Here is a 26,658-nt window from a genome sequence, read left to right as displayed (position 1 = left end):
TAGAGCAGAAAGAGCAGGGGCCGCAGAGGAGAGATGGTGCAGCAGGAGGTGTTGAAAATAGAGACTTTAGAGCAGCTGTCAATGTGAGAGTTTGGAACAGGGAGTGTGATGAGACTTTCAATTGCAATGTTCTCCGTATAAATAATTTACTTTGTCTCGCATAATTGTGGGAGGGAGGCAAGGGCTTGGGGAACGGGGAGCTGGGTGGTGGCGGGTATCTGTCGACGATACGTTGATCTGATTGACCATATTATATGGGAGTAAAACTCCGTTAATTTGAATATCCTCATCATGACCTGCTTATGTCTCCCAACGTTCTCACATCAATGTTCTGTAGTAATCGCAGTATTAGTGATAGTCACTCACTTCCCACATGTTTTTCTTAGCTCCCTTTTTTAAAAGAAAGCATGATTTTTGTATCTGTCAGCTACTTCCGTTTTCTCCACCGCTTTGTCCATGGCCGTTTTTCTTGATTTGTGTCTGTCCACGTGAGGAATAATGTAGAAATGCAAGTTATGTACTGTGTGTGGATGCATTTAAGGGGTTTCTCAGATAGCAGAACGAAAGCTTAGAATAGAATCACTACCGCGTGGAAACAAGTCATTCGGCCCACAGAGTCCGCACCGACTCTCCCGAGAGCATCTGAGATGATGGGAACTGCAGATTCTGAAGAATCCGAGATAACGAAGTGTGGAGCTGGATGAACACAGGCCAAGCAACATCTGAGGAGCATAAAAGCTGACGTTTCGGGTCTAGACCCTTCTTCAGCTGCACACTTTGTTCTCCCGAGAGCATCCTCCTACCTTATCCCTTTAACCCTGTATTTCAGCACGGCCAAGCCATCTAACCTGCACAACTTTGGACTGTGGGGACGAAATCTTCGCAGACACGTGGAAATCATGTGAACTCCACATAGACAGTTTCCCAGAGCTGGAATTGAACTTGGATTCCTAGTGCTGTGAGGCAGCGGTGCGGATCATAGCCATCGTGCCGCCTCCTGTTCTTAAATTATATCGGGGATAAGTGCACATGAAAAATTCATTTTTTTTGAGGGAAGAGACAATCTTACAGCTGTCTTGTGGAGCTAAAAGTGAAGAACATCGGGGGACTGATGGTTTGCAACGCGATATTTTTTTAAAAACTCCAATGTTTGATCCCATTTATGATTCTATTGATAAATTAGACTTCTCATGTTTATAAAGTAAGTTCATATATAATTGTATTGGGAATTGATTACTGAGTAACTGTAAACTGCACCAATTTCAATTGTGACAATCGGGTTTTCTACCCTTTTATACACAATATATTTTTGACAAGTGCATCAATAACCAGCTGACAGTTATACACTGTCCTGATTATTGACTTATCCAGTATAAAATTTTAAAATGTCTTGTAGAAAATCCTCTGTTTGAACATCAATTTCCACCGAAACATTTCAAATCTGTTGTGGATGAACAGTCTGGGCGATTCTCCCTGAAGTGTCAAGGCTGAGGGGTCACCTTTTATAGAAGTTTAATAAATCATGAGCACTGATAGGGTGATTAGTCTTTTCCTCGGGGTAGTGGGGTCTAAAAGTAGAGGGCATAGGTTTAAGGTGAGAGGGGACAGATTTAAAAGGGACTTAAGGGACAACTTTTTAATGTAGAAGATGCTGCATTTATGGAATGAACTGCCGGAGGAAGTGGTGGAGGCTGGTACAATTACAACATTTAAAAGACATCTGGATGGGTATATAAATAGGAAGGGCTTAGCGGAACATGGACCAAATGCTGGCAAATGGTGCCAGTTTTATTTGGGATATCTGGTTTGTATGGACAATTTGGATTGAAGGGTCTGTTCCTGTGCTCTACAACTCTATGACTCTATACTATAGCATTTAGTACAAGCACTAAAGTGAACATTTGTGAATAAATTAACTTTTATTATTTATACCGTACAACAAAACAATCCCCTTTTTAAATACAAGATGCTAAAATTAAAGAGCAGAGAATTGAAATCTTTTATCGTAGTTTGGCTTCCACTAGTTAATGCCACCCCTTGTATTGAATGTTGACGGAAGAGTAATAGGAGCTTGCAATTCTTTATAGTGCTTTAATATCAAAATAAGCTCTAACAAATTTAGGTGGTGTAATAAAACAAAAATGAATGTTAAACTGAAGGAGATTTTAAAAGGATTGTTAGTGGGTCAAATTGAAAGAAAAAGAAAGAGAAAGAGGCATAGTTTAGGGAGGGAATTCCAGAACATGATGACTGGACAATTGAAATACATGGTTACTGATGTTTTACCAAGAGAATTGGGAGTGACTACACAAGTAGCCATTTCAGGGAGGTATCATATTATCAGAATTGATTCTGACATTGAGAGGTAAGGCCATGTAGGGATCTGAATATGAGAAGATTTTTAAACTTGAGGCTTTGGGAGCCAATGTAAAGTCAAAGCCAAGAGGATATGTAATTGTACAATATGAAGGAACTCTGATGAAGAATCACCTAGACTTGAAATGTTAGCTTGCTGTCTCTCCATGGATGCTGCCTGACCCACTGTGATCTCCAGCATTTGTTGTTTTCAGGAATGAATATCCCGTTGGCATAGTAATCCAGAAGCCTGAACTAATAACCCAGGCAACATCCACAATTTAAATTAATTTATTGGCAATAAAATGCTGTTCTTGTGAGAATCCCAAATGGTTGTTCTTTCCCCTATGGCTAAGGAAACCTGCAGTCTGTGTGATCTGGAGAATTTTTTTTCAGCATTTCTTGATGACAGTTGCTCTGTAATGGAGGAAGACAGCACTTGAGGAGAGATTACCATTTACAATGGATACTTAATTTTGTAGAAATTAGATCACGGAGCAGACATTGATGAATCACTGAAATTTGAAACCCAATCAGCATTTGCTTTTATAAAGGACAAATCAGACAGAGGCTGCACACATTGGCCTTGCACACAGTTGCTCAGTGGTTCGCACTGATGCCTCTCAGTGCTCGGGACCCGGGTTCGATTCCACCCTCTGGTAACTGCCTGTATGGAGTTTGCACGTTCTCCCCGTGTCTGTGTGGGTTTCCTCCAGATGCTTTGGTTTCCTCCTACAGCCGAAAGATTGGCCATGCTAAATTGGCCGTAGTGTTCAGGAATGTATAGATTAGGTGGATTATAGGGAATGGATCGGTGTAAGTTGGTGTGGACTTGTTGGGCCAAAGGGGCTGTTTCCACACTGTGGGGATTCTATGATTGATATTCACACAGATGCTGGTAAATGTGAAAATGAACAAGTTGCTTTCCAAATTATGCTGTTCCTATTCAAGCTTCACTGCACCATACTTCATCAGTCACTCATCAAATGTGCCAGAAGAAGGTTGAGACTTGTGGATTCAAGTATCAGTGAATTTTTAGTGAATGGATAAGGGTTACTTACAACTGAAAATTTAGTTTCATAAATGTAAAATTTAACTCCTTTAAATTTTAATTATTATTGGAGATTTTTTAAAAATTAGATTTTTTTTCTGTCCCTTTTCATTTTTCTTTCGATAGATAAACTTTGCATTGAAATCACTTCCAACTTATACATTTTATTTTAGTTTCTGCACGTGTCAGTAAGGATTTTAAAACCTGATAAAAGAAACATGTTTTTGCTTTTCTTGCTTACACATCCCAAATATTTTAGAGGGCAGCATGTTTTCTTAGTTTTCCAGATACCATAAATGGCATTTTTAAAGACCAAAGAATGTGTGTGGGCAGAAATTAATTATGATTATGCCCCTTTTCATCCATTACTGATCAGAAAATTCAGACCAATGGGTTTTCTTTAATCAAATGAGCAAATTTCATTTACTTAATACTGTGGCCTATTTTCTTGTATTGTGCCAGGAAAATTAAGCCTTTTACTCCTCTTTTATGACCAGTGACATCGAATTTGATCTACAAGTTCAATCCCTTATAACATTTTGAAATTTGTAATAACACCTCTAACTATACTAATTATATTTTATTTTGAGGCAGAGAAATCAGCACTTGTCACAATAAGAATTGCCTCACAGGTGACCAGACCACTTACAATATTACAATTGTTGCATCATCAAGATGCCCCAGTCAGCCACAGAAATCACAGATTTGCTTCGTGTTGGTTTCAAAAGAATGGTGGTCCCAGAAATAACTTTTTAGTTTTCCTAAGTGAACAACTTCATACTGATTGCCACCATGTGTGACAGAAATTTGTCTCCTTGATAGATTACTAAGGATATGTTGTCTTGTGTGATTAGATTAGATGATTAGATTTACTACAGTGTGGAAACAGGCCCTTTGGCCCAACAAGTATACACCGCCCCTTGGAGCATCCCAACCAGACCCATCTCCCTGTAACCCCACATACCCCTGAACACTATGGTCAATTTAGCATGGCCAAACCACCTAGCCTGCACATCTTTGGACTGCGGGAGGAAACTGGAGCACCCGGAGGAAACCCACGCAAACACGGGGAGAATGTGCAAACTCCACACAGACAGTTACCCGAGATTGGAATCGAACCCAGGCCCCTGGTGCTGTGAGGCTGCAGTGCTAACCACTGAGCCACCGTGCTGCCCCTTGTGTGACAATGACATCACCTTAAAAAGATTATTTTGTCCAAGGTTTTTTGATGAGAAAGTGTATAAGCAGAAGTACCGAAGTGGCTATGCGACCTGGCCTAAGACAATAGGTTAAGAGGCCTTTAGGTTTTTTTTAAAGCAGTTGGTGCAATGGAAGGGGAAAGGCCAGTTCTTCCAGATCAGGCTTTCTAGTTTTTTCTATTGGTGTAGCAGTTGGACGCTGTTTATGCCCCAGAGGAGTTGCAGACTTCAGTAAATGATTCCTAACTGTGACTTCCCTCTTTGAAATCCCTCTTGATGTTGTTCCCTCCTGGATTGGGAAACTGCATACAAGAATCTATGTCTGAATTTACCTTTTTGTTAAGGGGAGTTTTTATGTGATGTTACTATATTGGAACAGCTTATTAGTAATACGTACTGTATCTGTTATTCAGTTAAATTTTCCAATAGTTAGGTTATTCTAAATTCCTCTTTCTTTTGCATTTTGATAGTAGTGCTTAAGTAAATTGTGTTTTGCTTAATGTCGCATGGGTTGACCAGTTGCATCACATCTGAAACACCCATTTCACATCTACCTTTAAAATAGGAAAGTGTTAGGGTCTAAGCTACCTTCTTAAAATATTTTGAGAGGGTCTGTTCTGGTCCGTAACACTTGAAATGGGGGATTACAATTTATGGCAGTTTTTTTCAAAAAGAAAACTGTTCTCTTTGAGTATCATTAGGTTGATATTCAGAAAGAGTAAACATAGTCAAGGCAAAGAAGCGACCATAAATAAAGCATCATGCGTTTAGATTAGCCTGTTTAACATAATAAAATGCTTCTAGACACTTCACAGAAGCCACATAGTGACATTTTCCCTGTCCCTTTCATGTGTTGCTCCCCTTTTTTGCTTTCTATACGTAACTTTACATTGAATCATTTGTGCCTTATATGTTTTGCTTCAATTTCTGCATGTGTCAGTGAGGATTCTAAAATCTAATGAGACTTAAGGCGTATTGTGGAACAGAGGACCTAGGAGTACAAGTACATAGTTCGTTGAAAGTGGCATCATAGGTGGGCAGGATACTGAAGAAGGTATTTAGCATGCTGGCCTTCATCAGTCAAGGCATTGAGTATAAAAGTTGGAATGTTATGTTACAGTTGTGCAAATAGTTGGTGAGGCCGCACTTGGAGTATTGGGTACAGTTTGGTCACAAGGCTGTTGCCAGGACAAGTAGGTCTGAATTATAGAGAGAGTTTAGCCAGGATTGGACGTTATTCCTTGGAACGCAGGACAATGAAGGGTGACCTTATTGAAGTGTATAAAATTTGAGGGTCGTAGGTAGGATGAATACATATAGTCTTTTTCCCAGGAATGGGGAATTGAAAACTAGAGGGCACAGGTTTACGAAGGACCTGAGAGTAACTTCTTCACGGAAACACTTATGTGTATATAGAATGGGCTGCCAGAGAACGTGGTTGAGGCAGGTGCAATAGCAACATTTTCTAGTATATGGATGGGAAGGGTTTAGAGGAATATGGACCAAATGCAGGCAATTAGAACTAGCTGAGTGGCCTCTGTGGTCAGCATGGATCAGTTTGGCCTGAAGGGTCTGTTTTGATGCTGTACTACTCTTACTCTATGACATGTTGTTGCTTCAAGTCCCAAACGTCCTGTAGAGGGCAGCATGCTCTCTCAGATATTAGAGAAGATGTCCAAAGGTTTGATCAAGGTGGTAGTTTTTGCCTTTTACCCTGAAAGGAAGAAAGAAGCGTAACAACTGACTTGAGTTTTAAGGAAAGAGGGCCTTGGCAGCTAAAGAACTAGTTGTCAATGATGAAACAAAATGTGAACTCCATTGCAACTAATAACACTGCTGTTAGAAAATTCAAATGCTGTACCCATAATTTAAGCAATTGACTTTGCTTTGTCTAAACTTGCTGCTTTTCTTCAAATTGCTGGCAGATCAGTGGAAATTCCTGTCCTGCACAGTTTTCCTCTGTTCTTGTCACCTTAGAGTTACTGTATTGAGTTGTATCCTTTTCCTTCTGCATTCCTCTTCTTGAGCAGTGCCTTGGGATCAACAATTATTTGCTCTGGTTTGAGGTGTAGATTATAGATGCTACAAACATAAGTGATTTAATATCCCTGCTTTTCATTGTCTGACCAACCAAGGTTGATTACCCAGATGCTTTTATTAGGAGGCACACTGTCCAATAGTCAAGAACTTCCAGCACAAATAAATCTTGACAATTCAGTGTGTTATGAAGCCTTTCAGTTTTTCTTTAAATTGACTTGTTCAGACATGTTATAACCCACCTCTAGAGAACTGGGTCTTTTGGTTCAGAAGTAGGGACACTCCCCCTACACCATAAGGAACCTTTTTGTCAATAGTGGGATTTGAACCCAGACCTCCAAAGAGACTGGAGCCTACACCTAACTCCCTCAACAGCTCAGACATGTTACTTGATGTGCATGAATACATGCCTGAAGTGGGCCATAAACGTATTAATGACATCACAAACTCCACTTCTCTGACCCACTCCCTCCTTCCAGAGCCACTAACTATAGTTTCACTATAGCTCTTCCTGCCCCACATTTTGCAAGGATTCTGTACCATTCTGTCAATTCCTTTGCCTACGTCTAATCTGTTAGGACAATGCACCTTCCAAAAAAGGACTGCTGACATGGCTTCCTTCTTCCATAACTGGTTTCCCACCCATTGTGGTTGACAGGGCCCTCAACTGCATCCAATCTATCACCCATGTTCCTGCCTTTGCCCCTTCCACCACTCTTAACAATGCGGTCAGGTCCCCCTTGTTCTCACTCTCCATCCCACAAATCTCCACATTTAAAGGATAATTCTCTGCCAAATCAGACAACTCTCGCAGAATGCCACCTCCAAACATATCTTCCCCTCCCTCCCTAATCTGAATTTCACATGTATCATACCTCTAGGACACCCTAGTCCATTTCTCGATCACCAACACCACCCCCCTTTCAGAAGGTGCAACACTTGCCCCTTCACTTCATCCCTGCTCACCGTCCAAGGCCCTAAATACTCTTCCCAGGTGAAGAAGCATTTCACCTGTACCTCCTCAAAACTTGTATTTGCTGCACCCAGTGTGGCCTATTGTACATTGGAGAAACCAAACACAGACTGTGTGGCCACTTTGCAGAACACCTCCGGTCCATGTGGACGCATGACCCCAACCTTCCTGTACCTAGTCATTTTAACACAACATCTTGCTCACATTCCCATTTGTCTGTCCTCAGCATGCTGCAATGCTTCAATGAATCACAGAGCAAACTAAAGGAGCAACATTTCATCTTCAAATAAGCAGTTTACAACCTTCTGGGCTCCATATTGAGTTCAACACCTTCAAATTGTGAACCCATTTCTTCTCATTCTTTTAGCTTTACTTACTACATTCTCTGTCACATCCTCCCCCCTCCCCTCTTCCCAGTGGGACTGTCTGTTCTTTCCAGTTTGGCAATTAGACATGCCATTGTTCTGCCCTTCTCACACTCCGATCACTTAATTTGAACTATTAACGTCCTCTTCCGCTCACCCCCCGCCCCCAGCTTCCGCCCCAACCCCCGAACTATTGCATAAATGCTGCCCCTCCACATTTTCACTTCAGCTCCAATGAAGAGTCATCCAGACTCAGAATGTCAGCTTGCTATCTGTCCATGGATGCTACCTGACCTGCTGTGATCTCCAACATCTTATTTTCTTTTCAATTCAGATTCCAGCATCTGCAGTAATTTACTCCTATTCTCCTTAAAACTTGCTCTTTTGGTTGTATTTCTAGTCGTCCCCTCCTGATAGATTTTTGAATTAATGTTATTTAGCTTTATTTGGTCTGTCTTTGCAACAGTAGTGCATGGCAGATGTTTTCTGTAGTTAAAGGCACCATATGAATTGCGCGTGGTTGGATTGAAGCATGTACATGAATTCTCTGTTTACATTTTTATTCAGAAATAACTGAAGTACTGAAGCTCTTACTGTGCTTTACTGTGTTTTTTTAATCACAAATTAATGCAGGTGTTCTTTTTAAACTGACTGTTGCTCTTAAATGCTATGTACTGTATAGTAACAATATCTCAAAACCAGCAACCTTGGGACTAAGTCCATTGGTGGCTTTGGGACCCTGCGAGTCTTTTGAGTCACGTCGTTCATCTTGGGTGGGTCGGGTCAGGTCAGGTCGGGGTGGCTCAGACAATTTGGAGAACAAGGAAAGCTGGGTACACCGCCTACTTCCGTACCAAAGTAGTTCCGCACCCAATAAACCAATAAGTTATTTCACTCATCTAACAATAATTCGAATTCCTGTATGGCAGCTTAAAAAATTGCATTTTCAGATATCGCTGGTTTCTTTTATAGGCAGATTTGACACTGTACCTGTACTTGTCCTTGAATCTTCCGATCACTCAGGTTGAATGCACTGTGGGGTGCTTTTTTTGTGTTGCCGATCCTGCTGAGAGTTTGAACTGGCCTTAAGTTCCTGCTTTTAAGCACTTTAAAAACCATTCAAGTTGTCAATGCTATTTAAAATGTTCTAATACTTTTCAAACAGTCAAACTGCTGCAGAATTTAAAGGGCTTTACATGATTTGGTAAGTTTTAAGAGCGCTAGAGGAACTTAAAGCTTGTTTTTACTCACAGTTGCAGCCCAGACTTTTACAGTACAGGGTAAAACCCACCTGGGAATTTCCAATGCAATGTTTAAGTTCGGGGATTTTCTACAGGACTGGGTTTTCTCATATGGGAAAAAAATAGCATTTTTTTTATTCCTTTCCGGAATGGAGGGGAAGTATTTGTTTCATTCTACCCATCATTATCTCCTCTACAACGCCTCCCACTTCCTGCTCTGTATTGCTATCGTTTGCCACTTTTGTATTTTCTCTTTCCATTGCCTTTTACTTAAGTGGCAGGAAATGACCATCACCAATGAGAGAATCTATCCATCCCCATTTATTAAGTGGTATTACCATTACTGGATCCCCCACTATGAACTTCCTGGGGGCGAACATTGATCAGAAACCAAACTTAACTAGCCATATAATACTGTAGCTGCAAGAGCTAGTCAGATGCTAAGAATCTTGCGGTGGGTAGCTCCTTTTCTGATTCCCCCAAAGTGTGTCCACCACCTACAAGGTACAAGTCAGTAGTTAACTGGAATATATCCCACTTGCTTGGATAAGTGCAGCTCCAACAACACCCAAGAAGCTCAACACTATTGAGGACAAAACAGCCTACATAATTGGCAGCACATGCAGAAACATTCACCTCTCTGCCACCAATGCTCAATAGCAGCAGTATGTACCATCTACAAGATGCACTGTAGAAATTTACCAATGTTCCTTAGACAGCACCTTCCAAACCCATGATCACTACTATCCAGAAGGATAAAGGCGGCAGATACGTGGGAACACCACTGCATGCAACTTGCCAATTAAACCACTCGTCATTCTGAGTTGGAAATATATGATCATTTCTTGGGAGAAAACCATGGAACTACTTCAGTTAAGAGTATAGATTGAAGCAGTTGATACACTTCTCAAAGAGCTGAGAGATTTGTTAGAGGTTTTAAAAGTCCTAAGAGGGCTGTACAGAGTAAATAGGATGAATTTGTTCCTGCTCGTAGAAGAAAAAAGAATGAGAGGACGTGGCTTTAAAGTGATGTGTAAAATGAGCACAGGTGATGTGAGGGAAAAATGTTTTCAAACAGTGAATAGTCACTGTATGAAATGCACTGGCAGGAAGTGTAGTGAAGGCAGGTTCAATTGAGGCATTCAAGAGGACACAATTGGATAATTATTTGGATAGAAACAGTGGGGGGGATATGGGGAAAAATCCACTCAGGAATTGAACTGGTGCAGACACAATGGGTTAAATGGGCTCCTTCTGCACAGTGACAATTGAAATTCTGTGAACTTCCACCCTAACAGCATTGTGGATGTACCCTGCAACAAATAAACTGCAGTAGTTCGAGAAGGCAGCTCACTGGCCCCTTCCGGATGACAACTGGGAATGCGCAACAGATATTAGCCCAACCAGCAGTACCCACAAGTCATGAATAAATTTTAAGTTATTTCCTCTTTCCACATTCACTATACCCACCGTAGTTTAACTCCTCTTCCATGCTTGTTAGTTTTTCAATACCTGACCCTTCTCCCAAACATAAAGGAGATATTTCCCCTTTTAATATATATTTTACTTTTACTTTTGCTTCTCTTTTCAAAATCAACTATATCTCCTCCAAACCATCTCTTTTCAAAAATTCTGTTTTCAAAACCAACTATATCTCCTCCTTTCTCAAACCACCAAATTCTGCAAATTTTCACTTACTTCTTCCATGCCATTCAGCTGAAATTCCTTCATTATCATTCACTGTCAAAAACTTACCCATATTTCCACTTATTTTCTGAGCTAGTGGTTTCCACATGTTTTTTAAATCAACGTTTACTGGCATGTTATGACACATCTGGAGCAGGTAGGACTTGAACCCACTCCGGCTGGCTTAGAGATAAAGATGCTACCGTTGCACCACAACAGCACTCCAACGAGTGTTTTCTTCTCTCTTTTTTTCATATTCACAAGTGCTCTTATACACAACTGAGTGGTTTTCTTTCTATCATAAAATCATCCATGATAGTTTTGGTCTATTAACCAACATCAGCAAATTGCCCATCTTTCCAATCAAATAATTTATAAACAAAGCTCATTAAGAGCAATACAAAAACAAAAAGGTGAGGAAGAGGTGGGGAACAGCTAGTGTTTCTTTTAATTTAACCTATTTTTCCTCTCAATTTGTTCGGAAGTAATATTAAACACCTCTGGAGAGGATGGGACTTTGACCCTGGCCTCCTGGTCCAGGGTAGGGGCACTGCCACTTTGCCATAAGCAGACCTTTCAGCTCATGCATCTCAAACATACAATCTGCACCTTTTACAAGTCAAATCAAATCACATTCTCCAAATAGCACGTCTGCTTTCAAAAACCAATCCAATCCGTTAGCCAGAATTGTATTATTCTTCATTGGGAATGGAGGTAGAGTCAGTGGGGACAGTAAATTAGCAGGTAGCCGCTGTTGGGATCCTAATGTGGTAAAGTTCAGCCCCATGTATCAACATGCACTCACTCACCTTGTCTTAGAACACAAGGTGGCGCTTGCTTGCATGTGTATATAATTTGAGAAATATTTTTAATGTAATATGTTTATTCTAACACGCCTGTACCAAATTAATCCATACAATAATATTAATCTGCACATCATGAATAAGTATATAAAACAAATACATTTTAATATGGTCCACAATTTCGATTTTGTTTTATCTCTTTATTCATAAATCTCTACAATTACGTATTAATTTTCAACATGCAACTTCATCTAATTTTCAAATGAAGTTAATTTTACACTGTTGCTCCTGAACAAGAATAGTTGTGCATGTGTACTCAGCACCCACTGAATCCACTGACACGTGCAGGTTCTCTCATAGCTGATATCGTTGCTAGGGGTGGTGCTCATTTGCACTCCTGCTGCCCTGTCTGCCATTGGGTCAAGCATATGCTCTCACACTCTGTCCTGCTCTCTATTCCCATTTGTCATTTATTTCCTGAGTCCTCACTAATCCCCCAATTAGTTCTCTCTCTCAAACTCCTTGCTTTTTGTGTTCACCAGCCACTCACTGCTCCTGCCCAAATTCTTGCTGCCTCTTGCCTGAGCTTTCCCTGATTTTTGGCTCCTCACCCACTTTCTTGCATTTACAGCATCTATTAAACACTGAGGAATTGGTCTGTACCATCTTTAATGCAGATAGCTGTCTGGGACCTGACTGGCGATAACATGGACAGCCTTTGGAACTGCATGAACAGTTGCAGCATCACCAAACCCTGCCTTAATTTCATTTGAATTCTGTATAACTTTCCTTAACTTTTACACTATTTTCATGTCTTTATTTGTAGCCAACATTGATTTTATTCCCAACAGCACCTAAAATATACCTGTACAACACAGCATTATTGACTAGACTACTTCATTCACCTTCCCTTATCAGACAAGGCATAAATTAGCTCACAATAAGGAATCCGAAACTCAAACTGCCAGAAACACTCCCACAATGTGCTATAATAACAACATAACTTTGAAAGACATGAGCACTTGACCTAATAATAAAGGTATTGCGCATAAAGTAGAATTTTGTATCGGACTGTAAAGTAAAATCAAGATATTAATCTGGATTTTATGACAAGGATGATGCAAACCTGACTGAATTTAAGTTCATTCGTCCTCTGAAACTGGTATTAGTTTCAGGAGTCCATGTTGTCATCTAGTAGAGTCTGGTAGATATTCCTGAAACCAAATGGGACTAGGGAACAGATGATGACTGTATGTTAATTTGGGGATAATTAGATTAAAAACTTGACTTGCTGTATATATAGGAAATAGAAAGGGCTCTTGTGGCACAGTGGTAATGCCCTGTCACCTAGGCCGGGAGGCCTGAGTTCAAGTCCCACCTGCCTCAGACAATGTGGCATAACATGTCTGAACAGATTGATTTTAAATCAATCATTATTTGGGGAACAAGTATTAAATGGAGTGGGAGCTTTGTGAGGTGCAATTTGAAATGAAAAACTCTGATTTGAAATCCATATGCCTGGACTCTGTCTAACCAATCTTTAACCTCTGGTTTACAGACATTCAGTGATGCATACAAGTTCAAAATTGTCAGTGATTCCATGTGCCTCCACTGGATGCACTGTTGAATCCGCCACAGAATGTAATTAGTAATCATAGATTTTATAAGCACTTCCTTTTACACTGATATTTCCATTAAAACACCTTAAAGAAACTCTGCCATGCTAATAAATGTAACTGGGATTTGCATTCTGTATCATATAGTACTGCTGAGAAAATCTCTAGATTTTCAAAACTGGTATTCATTTTATGTTAACATTCTACATTCTGATCTTTCAGCATTTAAATTTCTTCTAAAATTGGTTTTATATTTCAGCTTCTAATGTATTTGTCCAAACTTTAATGTGCTCGTTGCGCACGGTGTGGTGGGGGGGAATATATAAAGTAAAGAATAATCTGTTTTAATCAGCATTTTACTTTGTTACTGTCTGTGAGTTACTCCAGTGTTATTGAGCACTTTCTCTACTATATAGCATCACTGTTGCTGGACTGCTGGAGATCTAATGAGTTGGCACTAGAACAACTGTTAGGAACAGTGCAATCCATGATGCAAAGGTCACACTTTATCACTGACAGCAAAATCCAGGCCATGGGAATTTTACCTTGTGGTCAGAAATTCTGTCAAAGTGACATCTTGCTAATTAAGAAAGTTATCAGTACCTGAGTGCTGTAACTCATTCTCAGTGAACACAGTTTGAAGTTTTCAAAAGCAATATCTTCTGTACTCCATTACTTTTCTTGCTGTAATTTTTTTAAAAATCAAAACTTGATCCTTTCATTTTCTCTTTCAGAAAAGATGCAAATGCTGCAATGCTGAGTAATTATGAGGTAAAGTTTCCAACTTAGTGCGTGTTTTGATGATTGATAAAGAAGCTGTGAACTAAAAGCAGTGCAGCAAAATTTTAGGTCTGGTAGTATCTCTAGGGAGAGAAACAGGATTAACATTTTCAGTCCAATATGATTCCTGTTCCAAAAAAATTCCCTCAGTCCTTCCAAAGCTGCAACATCTAGTGCCAAGAAGGATCATGGCAGTACAGCCACTTGCAAATTCCCCTCAAATCATACACCTTCCTAACTTGGAATTATATTGTTGTTACTTCACTGTTGTTGGGTAAAAATACTGGAACTCCGATCTTAACAACACGATGGGTGTCCCCACAGTGGGGGACTACAACAGTTCAAAGGAGCAGAATACCGCACTCTTCTCAAGGTCAATTAGGGATTGGCAATAAATGTTGGCTAATCCACCTATGCCCACATCCTGACAGAAATTTAAGTGTCATTTTTGATGTAAATTTTGCTGCAATCTATTGTTTTTCTCTGCAGAACATTTGTCCCAAGTGTGGTAAATAGAAGTATGGGAATTTATTCATCAAAATATGTATATAAAGTTTATCATTTTATTTTCCTTGCTTCTCTTTATTGTTAAGAGCCTATAAGCTAATATATTTTGCTTCTCAGTCAAACTGTATTTATAGTATCTGCAAGAGTACATGGTTAACATGGTAGGAGTGCAGGGCGAAGCATTGTAGCTTTAGGATTGTGAATCTGTTGGTAGTTTGTATGCCGTGTGGATGTAGCTCATCTGGTGGAATAATGGGATTGCTGGACCATTTCTATGTATTACATTGAAATCTTAACTGAAAGCCCTATTGGTAACCTTTCATCCTTTTGTTATCCATTTTAGGTCTTTAAGCTTCTGACTGATCTTAAAGAGCAACGGAAAGAAAGTGGAAATAAGAAGCATAGTGCTGGTCAGCAAAATCTCAACACAATAATGTATGAGGTGGGTAGAGTACAATATTTGTGTGTTGCCAAGATTTGCACTGTTTTCACCCACCCTCTTGTCATGTACAGAAAAACAATTCCGTTCTTGTGCAATTTTCATGGTGAAAGATGAACTTTTGATAACAAGCTACCTTGTAGTAATTAGCTCATTGTTCCCATATGAGTCATGATTTGGGTTCTTTAGAAACAGTAGAAATAGTTCTACATACTTTACTGTAAAGAAAACAAACCAAAAGTACTGGAAAATTTTGAAAGAAATGTATGTTGTTGCTTTATCTCCATGATTATATCATAAGCCATCAATATCTATCATTTCTGTGTAGAAGATGTTGTACACATGATGTCAAAATTAAATACAGTCTTTAGCACAAGTAAAGTTGGTTGGAAGATTGTACTTAAGTCAGAGTCAAGGGATGTTTACTGTAATGGAGTTCAGAAAAAGTTCTGCTGTCCAGAGCTAAGTCAGAATAAAAAGTGTATGTGAGTCAAAGTGGAATAGGAACAAAGGATAGATGAACAGAAGAGAATAAAATAACATACAGTATCAGTTTGTTCATAAGGGAGGAAGTCAGATTAGAAGAACAAAATGTGACTACTCTTTCCTTAGAGCTAAGAAGCAGCAATGGGTAGCAAACTTTGGACCGTGAACAGCTCCTACCAAACAGTAGGGGTGGTGTCAGGCCTGATTTTAGATCTGGCGATTGGAAAGGCATGTACTATTAGTAATACAGTAATCATGCCTAACTTTGAACTACATGTAGACTGAATAAATTTTATCAGCACTAATGCTGTTGAGAATGAGTTTCTGGAATGTATTGTGAATGGTTTTCTACAAAAGAATGCTGAAAACTTACAAGAGAACAGACTCTTTTAAGGTCTGGTACTACATAACGGCAAAAGGCTAATTAGTAATCTTCATGTAAAATAACCTTCAGTGATGAATGACTGTATGATAGGATTCTATGTTATGTTTTAAAGTGTGGTAGTTCAGTTTAAAGCCAGGGTGCTTATTTTGAACAAAGGAAATTAAGAAGGTATGGGGAACAAATTGGTTGAGGTGGATTAGGAAATATATTAAAAAGATATGATGATACCTAGGCAATGGATAGTCTTAAAGAAGTCTGTATAGTCTTTATTGTCTCTTTGGTTTTTAGAAATATTAGTATACCAAAGCATTGGGTGGATTTTAGAACACAGAAAAGGAGGATCAAGAAACTGATAAAGGAAGACGAAGATATGAATGTGAAATAACTAAAGAAAAATACAAACTGTGTTTTTTCTGTGACTATGCAAAAAGAAAATATTTAGCTAAGACAAATGCCAGCTCATTGCAAGCAGAGGTAGGAGCATTTTATAAAAGAGAACAGAGAAATGCAGAGAAGCTAAATTATTACTTTGTATTTGTCTTCCCTGAAGAAGATAGAAGAAATTCTCTTGAATTAGAGATTCAAGGCACTGGGAAGAATGGGAAATTTATATTAGGGAGAAAGCTGTCCTGGAAAATTGATGGGTCTGAGAGCAGGTAAGTCCCCTGGACCTGATATTGTACATCCCAGCATCTTGAAAGAGTAGCTGTGGAGATACAGATACTTTGATCATCTTCCCGAATTCTATAGGTTCCGTTGCTACAGTTGGGAAGGTAGCATACAGGTTTGAGGAACCTGTTGATTGCTTTCAGGAAATTACTAGCAGAATCGATTAAAGGGGAGCAAGTGGATGTATTATTTGGATTTTCAGAAGGCTTTTGATAAAACGCCCCCAGGATGTTAGCTTCTTGAGTGCAGGAAGTCTAGGGAACTGGCTGTCAGTCATCTGGTTGAGATATTCTTGGTCATGGAGTCACTGCCTCTGCAGTCCAGGGAGTGGGTCATGACTAGTCCAGGTGTTTGGGGTAGAGTGGTTTGGCAGATGTATAGCCATCAGCCAAGTGTCTAGGAGCTTGTCAGCTACAGCTGCCTAATTAGATTGCTTAAGAGGGTCGGTCCATCTATAAAAACTAGAGGAATCATGGCGGGGAGGAAAAGAACGATCCCTTTGAATTCAAATCATTCTTGTATGAAGGATGAAATAGGCCTTTGAAAACAAAATAATTTCAGTGCACAAGGTGACTGTGGTGATCTAAAAGCAGTACAATCAAAGGGGCCCAAAACACCTTACAACTGTGCTGCTATCATGATGCAGTACTGATCTGACTTGTACCACCCTTGAGGCGGTTCAGTGGTTCGCACTGTTGCCTCACAGCACCAGAGACCCAGGTTCAATTCCATCTTCAGGTGACTGTGTGACGTTTGCACACACTCCCCATATCTGCATGGGTTTCCTCCAGGTGCTCCAGTTTCCTTCCACAGTCCAAAGACGTGCAGGTTAGGTGGATTCGCCATGCCAAATTACCACAGTGTTCGGGGAATTGTAGCTAGGTAGAATAGCCATAGAATATGGAGGGTAACAAGGATAGAGTAGATTGTGGCTCTGGGTGGGATGTTTTTCGGATGTTCGGATGATGGTTCAAATGGCCTGCTACCATGCTGGAAGGATTCTATGATTCTCATACTCATTTGTAGTTCATCTGCAAACACTCTGACATCTGTCATCCACCTACGCTTAGCTTGACCCCTCTTTCTGCTTGCGCTTTCAAAAAGATCTCTCTAGCTTCTCAACTCTGATCAAATGACTGAAATATTGGCATTTTTTTCTGGATGTCAGTTTTGAGTTTTTATTCTTGCAATTTCAATTACATCGTTATTTGTCTAATGGTCTAACACATAAAGTTTTAGGATATGCCTTAGCATCTATATTACCACTCAGACAAGTTTCTTGAAACCAAATTGATTCAAGCTATGTTTCTGAATATTTGGTAGGGCTTTCATGTAAAGTCATAACTTTTTACAAACTGTATGAGGGTCTTACAACCTTAATTTCTTTTTAGTATCTTTTTGGAGCTTCATCCTTATCCTTTGCCTGTTATTTTTCCAAATAGAAATCTTCTGTGCTTTTGAGTTCTAAGGAAGGGTCACTGAGGAAGGTTAACTCTGTTTTCTCCTTCACAGATGCTGCCAAACCTGCTAAGCTTTTCCAGCTGACGTTTCGGGTCTAGACCCTTCATCAGAAATGGGGGAGGGGAAGGGGTTCTGAAATAAATAGGGAGAGGGGGTAGGCGGATAGAAGATGGATAGAGGAGAAGATAGGTGGAGAGGAGACAGACAGGTCAAAGAGGCGGGGTGGAGCCAGGTGAGTGTAGGTGGGGAGGTAGGGAGGAGATCCACTCCCGTACATCTCAGTTGTCCTCGTTTTTCGAGGACCGCAACATCCCCCCCACAGTGGTCGAGAACACCCTCGACCGTGTCTCCTGCATTTCCCACAACTCATCCCTCACACCCCATCCCTGCAATAACAACCAAAAAAGAATCCCCCCTCATCCTCACGTACCACCCCACCAACCTCCGGATCCAACGCATCATCCTCTGACACTTCTGCCATCTGCAATCCAACCCCACCACCAAAGACATTTTTCCCTCCCCATCCAAGCCTGCTTTCTGGAGGGACCACTCTCTCTGTGACTCCCTTGTCCACTCCACACTCCCCTCCAGCCGCACCACACCCGGCACTTTTCCCTGCAACTACAGCAAGTGCTACACCTGCTCCCACACCTCCTCCCACAGCCCCCATCCCAGGCCCCAAGAAGACTTTCCACGTCAAGCAGATGTTCACCTGCACATCTGCCAATGTGGTATACTGCATCCGCTGTACCCATTGTGGCCTCCTCTATATCGGGGAAAACAAGCAGAGGCTTGGGGACCTCTTTGCAGAACACCTCTGCTCAGTTCGCAGTAAGCAACTGCATCTCCCAGTCGCGAACCATTTCAACTCCCCCTCGCATTCTTCAGACAACATGTCCATCCTACCCCACCTGCCACCCGAAGGTTTCAGGAACAGCAACTCATATTCCGTTTGGGAACCCTGCAGCCCAATGGAATCAATGTGGACTTCACAAGCTTCAAAATCTCCCCTCCCCCTACCGCATCCCAAAACCTGCCCAGCTCATCCCCGCCTCCCTAACCTGTTCTTCCTCTCACCTATACCCTCCTCCCACCTCAAGCCGCACCCCCATTTCCTACCTACTAACCTCATCCTGCCCCCTTGACCTGTCTTTCCTCCCTGGACTGACCTATCTCCTCCCTACCTCCCCACCCACGCTCACCTTTACTGGCTCCATCCCCCCCTCTTTGACTTGTCTGTCTCCGCTCCACCTATCTTCTCCTCTATCCATCTTCTATCCGCCTACCCCCTCTCCCTATTTATTTCAGAACCCCCTTCCCCTTCCCCATTTCTGATGAAGGGTCTAGGCCTGAAACGTCAGCCTTCCTGCTCCTATGATGCTGCTTGGCCTGCTGTGTTCATCCAGTTCTGCACCTCGTTATCTTGGATTCTCAAGCATGTGTAGTTCCTACTCTCTGATACAAGCTTTTCCAGCAAATTTGTTTTTGTTCCTGCTTTACAAGCATCCGCAGTTCCTTTGATTTTTAATCTTTTGTGGGTGTTGGTTGTGAGAAGCATATCGAGTTCTGTTGGAAATGAAACAAAAATATGAGTTTCTCAGCAGCATTATTACACAAGATTGAACAGCTTGTTGCCGAGGAAACCTTACAGCTAATACTTTCTGCATCTACTCAGCAGTCATGGAGATTGTTTCCATAAAGTAAAGCAAGGCAGTAGATTGCTTTATTCATTCATTTATTTATTCTGGGCTGAAGTAATGTGAATGTCTGCTTTGCAAGTCTGTTTATGAAGGCATGATCATGTAAATCAGAATTTGAATCTGAAGACAGTTAAAGATCAGAATTACACGAAGCAACAGTTAAATGGCATGAATTTAAACCACTGTTTCGATACCATCTCCATAAGTGTTGATTAATCTGCTGTTTAGTATAATTTATTTACTTGCTACTTATCACAATTCAGTGCCATTGTCCTGCTGACTGCAACTTCAGTTTATCTTTTCAGTTTTTATTTTTGTTACTGCACTTCTTCTCAAATAAAGCATAACATATCACTAACTGTAAAATCTCATTTGTGCATTTTGGGGTGCGTACTAAGTATTTATTTCATAAACATTTGAGTGACCTCACTAACGTGATTTCTTTTTCTCCAACGATTTCTGATGTGACCAAACCTTAAGTACATCTCAGAATGTTAATATATAGTGATTTATACATTTTTAGTTCTTCAGTTTAACATGTTGAATCCTTCAAGGTGCACAAACTCAAACATCAACCATAGCTGACAAAGAAAGTAAAGGAAATGAGAATGTGTCAGAAGGTTGTACCATAGAAATTAATGGAGCTAAAATTTGATTGTCTACGAACCCAGAGTGTTGGAACAAGTTTTCTATAGAGATAGAACACGCATGGATAACTTCCAAAATTCCAAATTACCGAGGTGAGGAAAATTTTTCCAGCGGAGGTAGTGTTTCTGTGGAATGCTGCTGTTGGAAGCCAAGTGATTGGGTGTCTTTAAGACAGAGATTATAGGTTCTTTATTAGTGAGGAAATTGTGGGTTATGGAGAGAAGGCAAGAGAATGGGGTCTCCAGACATATCAGCCATGATCGATTGGCAGAGCATACTTGACTGATCAATTGGCCTAGTTCTGCTTTGATATTGTCCATGGATTATGTGATGATTCCTGCAGACTGGAAACTTGGAAATATGACTGCATTATTTAAGAAAAGAGCAAAGGAAAAATTGAACTACAGACCCTTCAGCATGAGTAGTCGATAATAGCATATTCCCTATCATAAAGGACGTGATAAACAGACACATAGACAAAAAATATCTGGGCATAGTCAGCATGAATTTTCAAATGGAAAATTATATTGAATAAACTTATTGGAGTTTTTGTGAGGATGTTGGTAACAAAATTGATTTTTTTTAAAATTGTTGTGGATTTAGTACATTTGGACGTTCAAACTTCTTTTGATAAAGCCTAACCACCCCACAACCTCAACTCGCCCTAACTCTCACTCGCAAGGTAGGTGAGCAAAATTAAAACACATGGAATTGTCATGGTGGTTTTGTTTAAGCCATAATCATAGATTTGTACAGCACCACAGAAACAGACCCTTCAGTCCAACCAGCCCGTGCTGAACATAATCCCAAACTAAACTTGTCCAACCTGCCTGCTCCTGGCCCATATCCCTCCAAACCTTTCCTATTCATGCACTTATCCAAATGTTTTTAGATGTAATAACTGTATTAGCTAATAAAACTATAATAAATCTTTAAGTGCAATCCCACAAGCAGCTGCAAGATCAGTGCTGCTCCCCAACCACCACTTCTCTGGAATGTGTTCCAGCCAGGCCTTAGTCATATTATTTATGATTAATGCAGCACAGAAGCGCTTTCTTTTTGGTTAAAAAGGGGAAAGCAATACTAGTCTTTGTGTGACTTAGCTAAAGAATACCATCTCATCCACTTCCATTCCTGCTAATTGAAGGCCCAGCTCCTTAATGCAATTTTAACCAGCCCTACCTAACTACATTCTATGCAAGTAATTTTAAGCTCATCCAGAATTTAGGTATTTAACTATAATGTAATAACTGTATTGTGGTAAGTTCTGCTCCACAGTTTCTTTGTCCATCAGTTTGTCTAGTCAGAATCCTTGTCCTTGTTCCTTGAATCCCAAGCCAGTTGATGAAGCTTGGAGCTATAAACTGGCACCTTTCTCACAAAGAGGTTTATTCACAGAAAGTGGCATTTCATATATCTACTCCCTACCAACCAACCTATTATCCCTCTTTATTTTGTTTTAATATATTACTTGAAACAGTGAAACCAAATTGAGCAAAAATTAAACAGGTGGAAGTCCCTTAAAGGGACAAAAATTAAATGTCAGTGGCTACTGGGATTTGAACAGCCAGAACAGTAGCCTGGAATGCTTAAAGCCATTCACCTGTGTATCTTAACAATATAATTCATGTACGATTAGCAGTCCTCATTCTTAAATCCTTCTGCAGCCTCCTTTTAATATGTTGCTGCAGTTTGATATCCCAACTTTTAGTGCATTCCACCTTCTATGTTTTGATGCCAGAGAAAAGGCAGGGGAGTGTGTTGACTAATGGGCGTAGTTTTGGAAGAGAAAAAAAGAAGAGGCTGAGGAATTGGGAAAAGAGAAGTGAGGGATGGCTTGAGTGTTGACTGTGAACAGAGAAATAGCTGTCTTCCAGTGGGCAAGAAAGAATTAAGGGCTAAATATGTGTATGTAAGTGCACTGAAGAATAATGAATGAAACTGGGGACCTGGAAGCAGAAATTGCTCGAGCGGGGTGTGACATAACTACATTGACAGAAACCTGGCTTAAGCCAGAACGTGATTAAAACTTACTTTATTGGATTATAAGCTTTCGAGTAGAAAAAAGGTGGGTAAAAAGCAGTCTTGATCAAAGTATCATAGTCCTTGAACAGGATACAGTACCTGATTTCAAATCCACATGGTTAGAGATGAGAAGGGAGCGGTGACGTTGTTGGAAATTTATTAAAGACCTCCAAATAGTGAGGTAGAAGTCGTAGACAGATTATGGAAACCTGCAGGACAAGTAGTGTTGTGAAAGCTGGTGATTTCAATTACCCAAGAGTAGAGTGGATAATAAGTAGAGTGTGGGGCATGGAAGGGAAGAAATTCCTGTCACGTGTGCAGGAAAACTTTCTGTAACAGTGTATTTCTAGTCTGACCAGAGAGGTAGCTATGCTGGATCTAGTCCCAGGAAATAAGACAGGCCAAGTAGACAAAGTCAGATTGGGGGAGTATTTGGTAAATAGCAATCAAAATGTAATATGGTTAAACTTTATGTTTGAAAAGGATTAAAAAAAAAACAAAGATTGAGATCCTAGACTGAAAAAGTGCAGATTTTAGGGGTCTAAGGTTGAATTGGGGCAAGTTGGTTGGAAATGCATTTTGTTGGATGAAAAAGAGATGAATAGAATGTAATAGTGTGTGGAGCTGGAGGAACACAGCGGTCCAGGCAGCATCAGAGGAGCAGGAAAGTTGACATTTCAGGTCAGAACCCTTCTTCAGAAATCTCTGACTCCAGCATTGGCAGTTCTTACTATTTCTGAATAGGATGTAAGCTAGGTACAAATCTATGAGAAATAAATACAGGGTATCTAAAGCTAGAGGGCCCTGGATAGCTAAAGATATTGATGAGAAAATAAGGAAGAGAAAGGAGGCATAAGACACAAACCAGCATAATAATAGTAATAGAAATCTGGAAGAGTTTCACAAATACAGGGGAGAGACTAAGGCTGGAATAAGGAAGTCTAAAAGGAAAGGATGCCCAGCTGCTCTAAAATAAATAGTAAAATGTTTTTCAAAGATATTAAAAGTAAAGATTATTGAAGGATAGAGTGGGGTCCAGAAGGAATGAGCAGGGTAAGCTGCTCACTGAATGAAGTAAGGGAATAGTAGAGATACAAAGTGAGTACTTTGCATCTGCCTTTGTCACCATCTTCTAATTTGCTAATGGCCTGATTGAAAAATGTGGGTGTTGGCAACTGTATCAGTAGATAAAGAAAAATTGCTCAAAAGGGTGGCAGCACTCCAGTGAAGATATCGCCAGGCCTGGACGGGATGCATCCTAGATTGCTGAGAGGTAAGGCAGCAAATTGCAGAGTCGCTGACAGAAATTTTCCAGGCCTTCCTGAACACAAGATCAGGACTGGAGGATTGCACATGTGACTGTCGTTTAAGAAAGGAGCAAAGGAATATCCAGGAAATTACAGATCTGTCACCGTGACATCAATAGTAGGAAAACTGGAAACCACAATGCAGAGTAAGATAATATGTACTTAGAGAAAAGTAAGTTGATACTAGACAGTCAACATGACTTTGCCAAGGCCCAGTCATGTCTATCAAATTTATTTGAGCTCATCGACTAGCTGACACAGGTAGTGGATGAGGCTAGCTTTGTGAATGTTATATATTTGGATTTTCAGAAAGCATTAGATGTGTTGCCACATTGTAGGCTCGTTAGCAAATTAGAAATGTTTGGGATTGATGGGCCCTTGGCAGCATGGATAAGAAATTGTGTAAAAGGTAGGAAACAGATGGTAGGTACAGATGGGCATTTCTCCAACAGATGAGTTGAAAGTGTTCCCCAGGGATCAGTGTTGAGACCCTTGATTTTTCTGATTTATATAAACAATGTGGAGATGGGTATTGAAGGCAAAATCTCTAAATTTGCAGGTAGCACTAAAGTAGGGAGAGTAGCGAATTGTGAGGATGATGTTGAGTGACATCAGAATTACATTGACAAGTTGACCAAATGGACAGACACATGGCAGATGAATGTCAATGCAGCCAACTGTGAGGTCATGCATTTTAGGAAAAGAAATATAGAGACAGTACAGTTGAATGGTAAGACTTTGAGGGGAGTACAGGATCAGAGAGACCTCATGGTTCATGTACATAATTCTATGAAGGTGGCCAGGCAAGTTGAAACAGTTTATTGCCCATCCTGTGTTGTACTTGAAAAGGTAGTGATGAGGTATCTTCTGAAACTGCTGCAGTCCACATGTTTTAGATTAATCTACAATGCCCTCAGGGAGAAGATTCCAGGATTTTGATCTGGTCAAACTACATTTTGAGTCTGTTATGTTTAGGGCACTTTTGTTAGGAAGGATGTTAAAGTCCTGGAGAAAGTGCAAAGGAGATTTATTAGAATGGTAACAGACATGAGTGATTTGGGTACAAGGAGAAATTGAGCTTGGTCTCCTTGGGGCAGAAAAGATTAAGAGGTGACCTTACTGAGGTGTTCAAAATTATGAACAATTTTGTTGGAATCTTCTGCACTATTGAGGACAGAGTATTTATTTTGTTTACTACATTTCATTCACAGACTTTAAAATATTTGTCCAAAACACCATGCAAACATCAGACCCCAGAAATTGTAACCAAGTTTCTTAGAGCCATGCTTCCGCAAAGACTGACCAAGTAAGTATAGCTATCCACTTCATGCCTTGGTTGTTTTCCATCAGATTATCTAAGTAAATTATGTCAAAATAAACAAATATTTTTATAGGGAAGTTTCTAAGTCTGTATGATCCAATACTGACTGATTTGTGTTCATTCAACACTCTACTTTTATTTAACCAGTGACAAAGAATTCTTGTTGTCGTTCATTGTTCACCCTGTTTTGAAGGTTTCTGGCAGTCCATCTAAGGATTTTTTTGGTCATTGAATTTGGCTAAGAAACTTAAACAAAAATAAGAAATGAGAAGTTTGCATTCTTTATATTCTGGGGATGTAAGCATTACTGGCAAAGCCACCATTTATTGGCCATCCCCAATGGCCTTTGCGTAGATGATGATGAACATACTGTGGCCTTAGAGGTATGATGCACCACAGTGCTGTTAGGGATGAAGTTTTAGGATTTTGACTTAGTCACAGGTAAGGAACAGAGATATAAATCCAATTCGATAAGAACCGAGATTTGGAATAGACTTTGCAGGCTTGCATCCTTCTTGATGGTAGCTGTTTAATGTTTAGAAGGTGCAGGGAGAGAGAGCGCCATGGTGAGTTGCTGCAGTGTACCTTGTAGTTTGCGCAAAAATGAAAATGATGAAATGAAAATTCACCTGGGCACTGAAGGCATCACATCAACTTGTTAGGCATTCTTTAGGGAAAGTTGAGAATAAGTGTACTTTGGCAGTGAGAAGGGCAGTTTGATACAGTGTATGATTGTCCAAAAGGAGAACAAAAAAAATCCTAATGTTGCACTTAGTTTATGAATGGCTGTTTGTCTGTAGGACACTGTAAAATCTATGTGCATGAGGTTTGCATGTTCCTGAACACATGCATTTAATTTTTAAGCTGACACTTTCTAAATTGCCAAGATACACAGCAAGAATTGGAACCAAATAGAATTGAGAGGTTCCAAATTGGATGCAGTACGTCATAAAAAGTTTAAAGTTCAATTTACTCAATTTCAGTTGTACTTCATCTTACTATCCTGTAATTGTAGATAAATCTACAACTTTGCCAGTCTTGTTCTGATATTCCAAATTGACATATAATGAAAAAAGTAAAAGGGAAATATTGGGCAGATAGTATCTTGTATATATTTTTTTCTGAGTTACTAAGATAGGATCTCATTGTCATAAAAGACAAAAAGATTGAGGGCCTGATTACAATCTTCATTAGACCTGAGAACACTGCTGACAAACAGTGCTTTCCATTTGTTGGCTGTAGTACACTATGTAAACAGCGTAACTAAAATTATTCCAACTGTGGCAGAGTGTCACTTTTCATTGTCTTTCAAAACACTATCCATGATTAGCAGCTCAACGTTTAATGGAGAATGGTCTTGGGCACAAAATTGAATTGGAGAATGGTGGCTGGGAACGTGAAGTGTGATGCACCTTTACTTTGACAAATACAGTGCAGTAAATTAATACTGTTTTTTGAGACATTGCGTTGGCTTATTGCCAATCTGTGAGATTAAAGTTTCTTTTCAGCCAGCCAAAGTTGTACTTTACAGATGTGATTGCTACTGGATAACTTAGTAGAATTCAATATGATGTAAGTGACAAGACTTGCAAGTAATCTGGCTA

The 26,658-nt window shown here is 40.0% G+C and overlaps 1 protein-coding gene across 1 annotated transcript in view; it reads left to right on the top strand.

Moving 5' to 3' along the window:
• The window catches only part of crcp (calcitonin gene-related peptide-receptor component protein), a 76,541-nt gene that overhangs the window by 574 nt on the left and 49,309 nt on the right, over positions 1-26,658 (top strand). Inside the window, exons 2-4 of the mRNA XM_048557516.1 lie at positions 14,061-14,097; positions 14,957-15,055; positions 24,945-25,039. Of these exons, the coding sequence (XP_048413473.1) occupies positions 14,061-14,097; positions 14,957-15,055; positions 24,945-25,039 (231 nt within the window). The remainder of the gene's footprint in view (positions 1-14,060; positions 14,098-14,956; positions 15,056-24,944; positions 25,040-26,658) is intronic.

This window comes from Stegostoma tigrinum, chromosome 27 (genome assembly GCF_030684315.1).
Source record: "Stegostoma tigrinum isolate sSteTig4 chromosome 27, sSteTig4.hap1, whole genome shotgun sequence".
In the NCBI taxonomy this organism is placed as follows: domain Eukaryota; kingdom Metazoa; phylum Chordata; class Chondrichthyes; order Orectolobiformes; family Stegostomatidae; genus Stegostoma; species Stegostoma tigrinum.
This window is presented reverse-complemented; position numbering and strand designations above follow the sequence as displayed.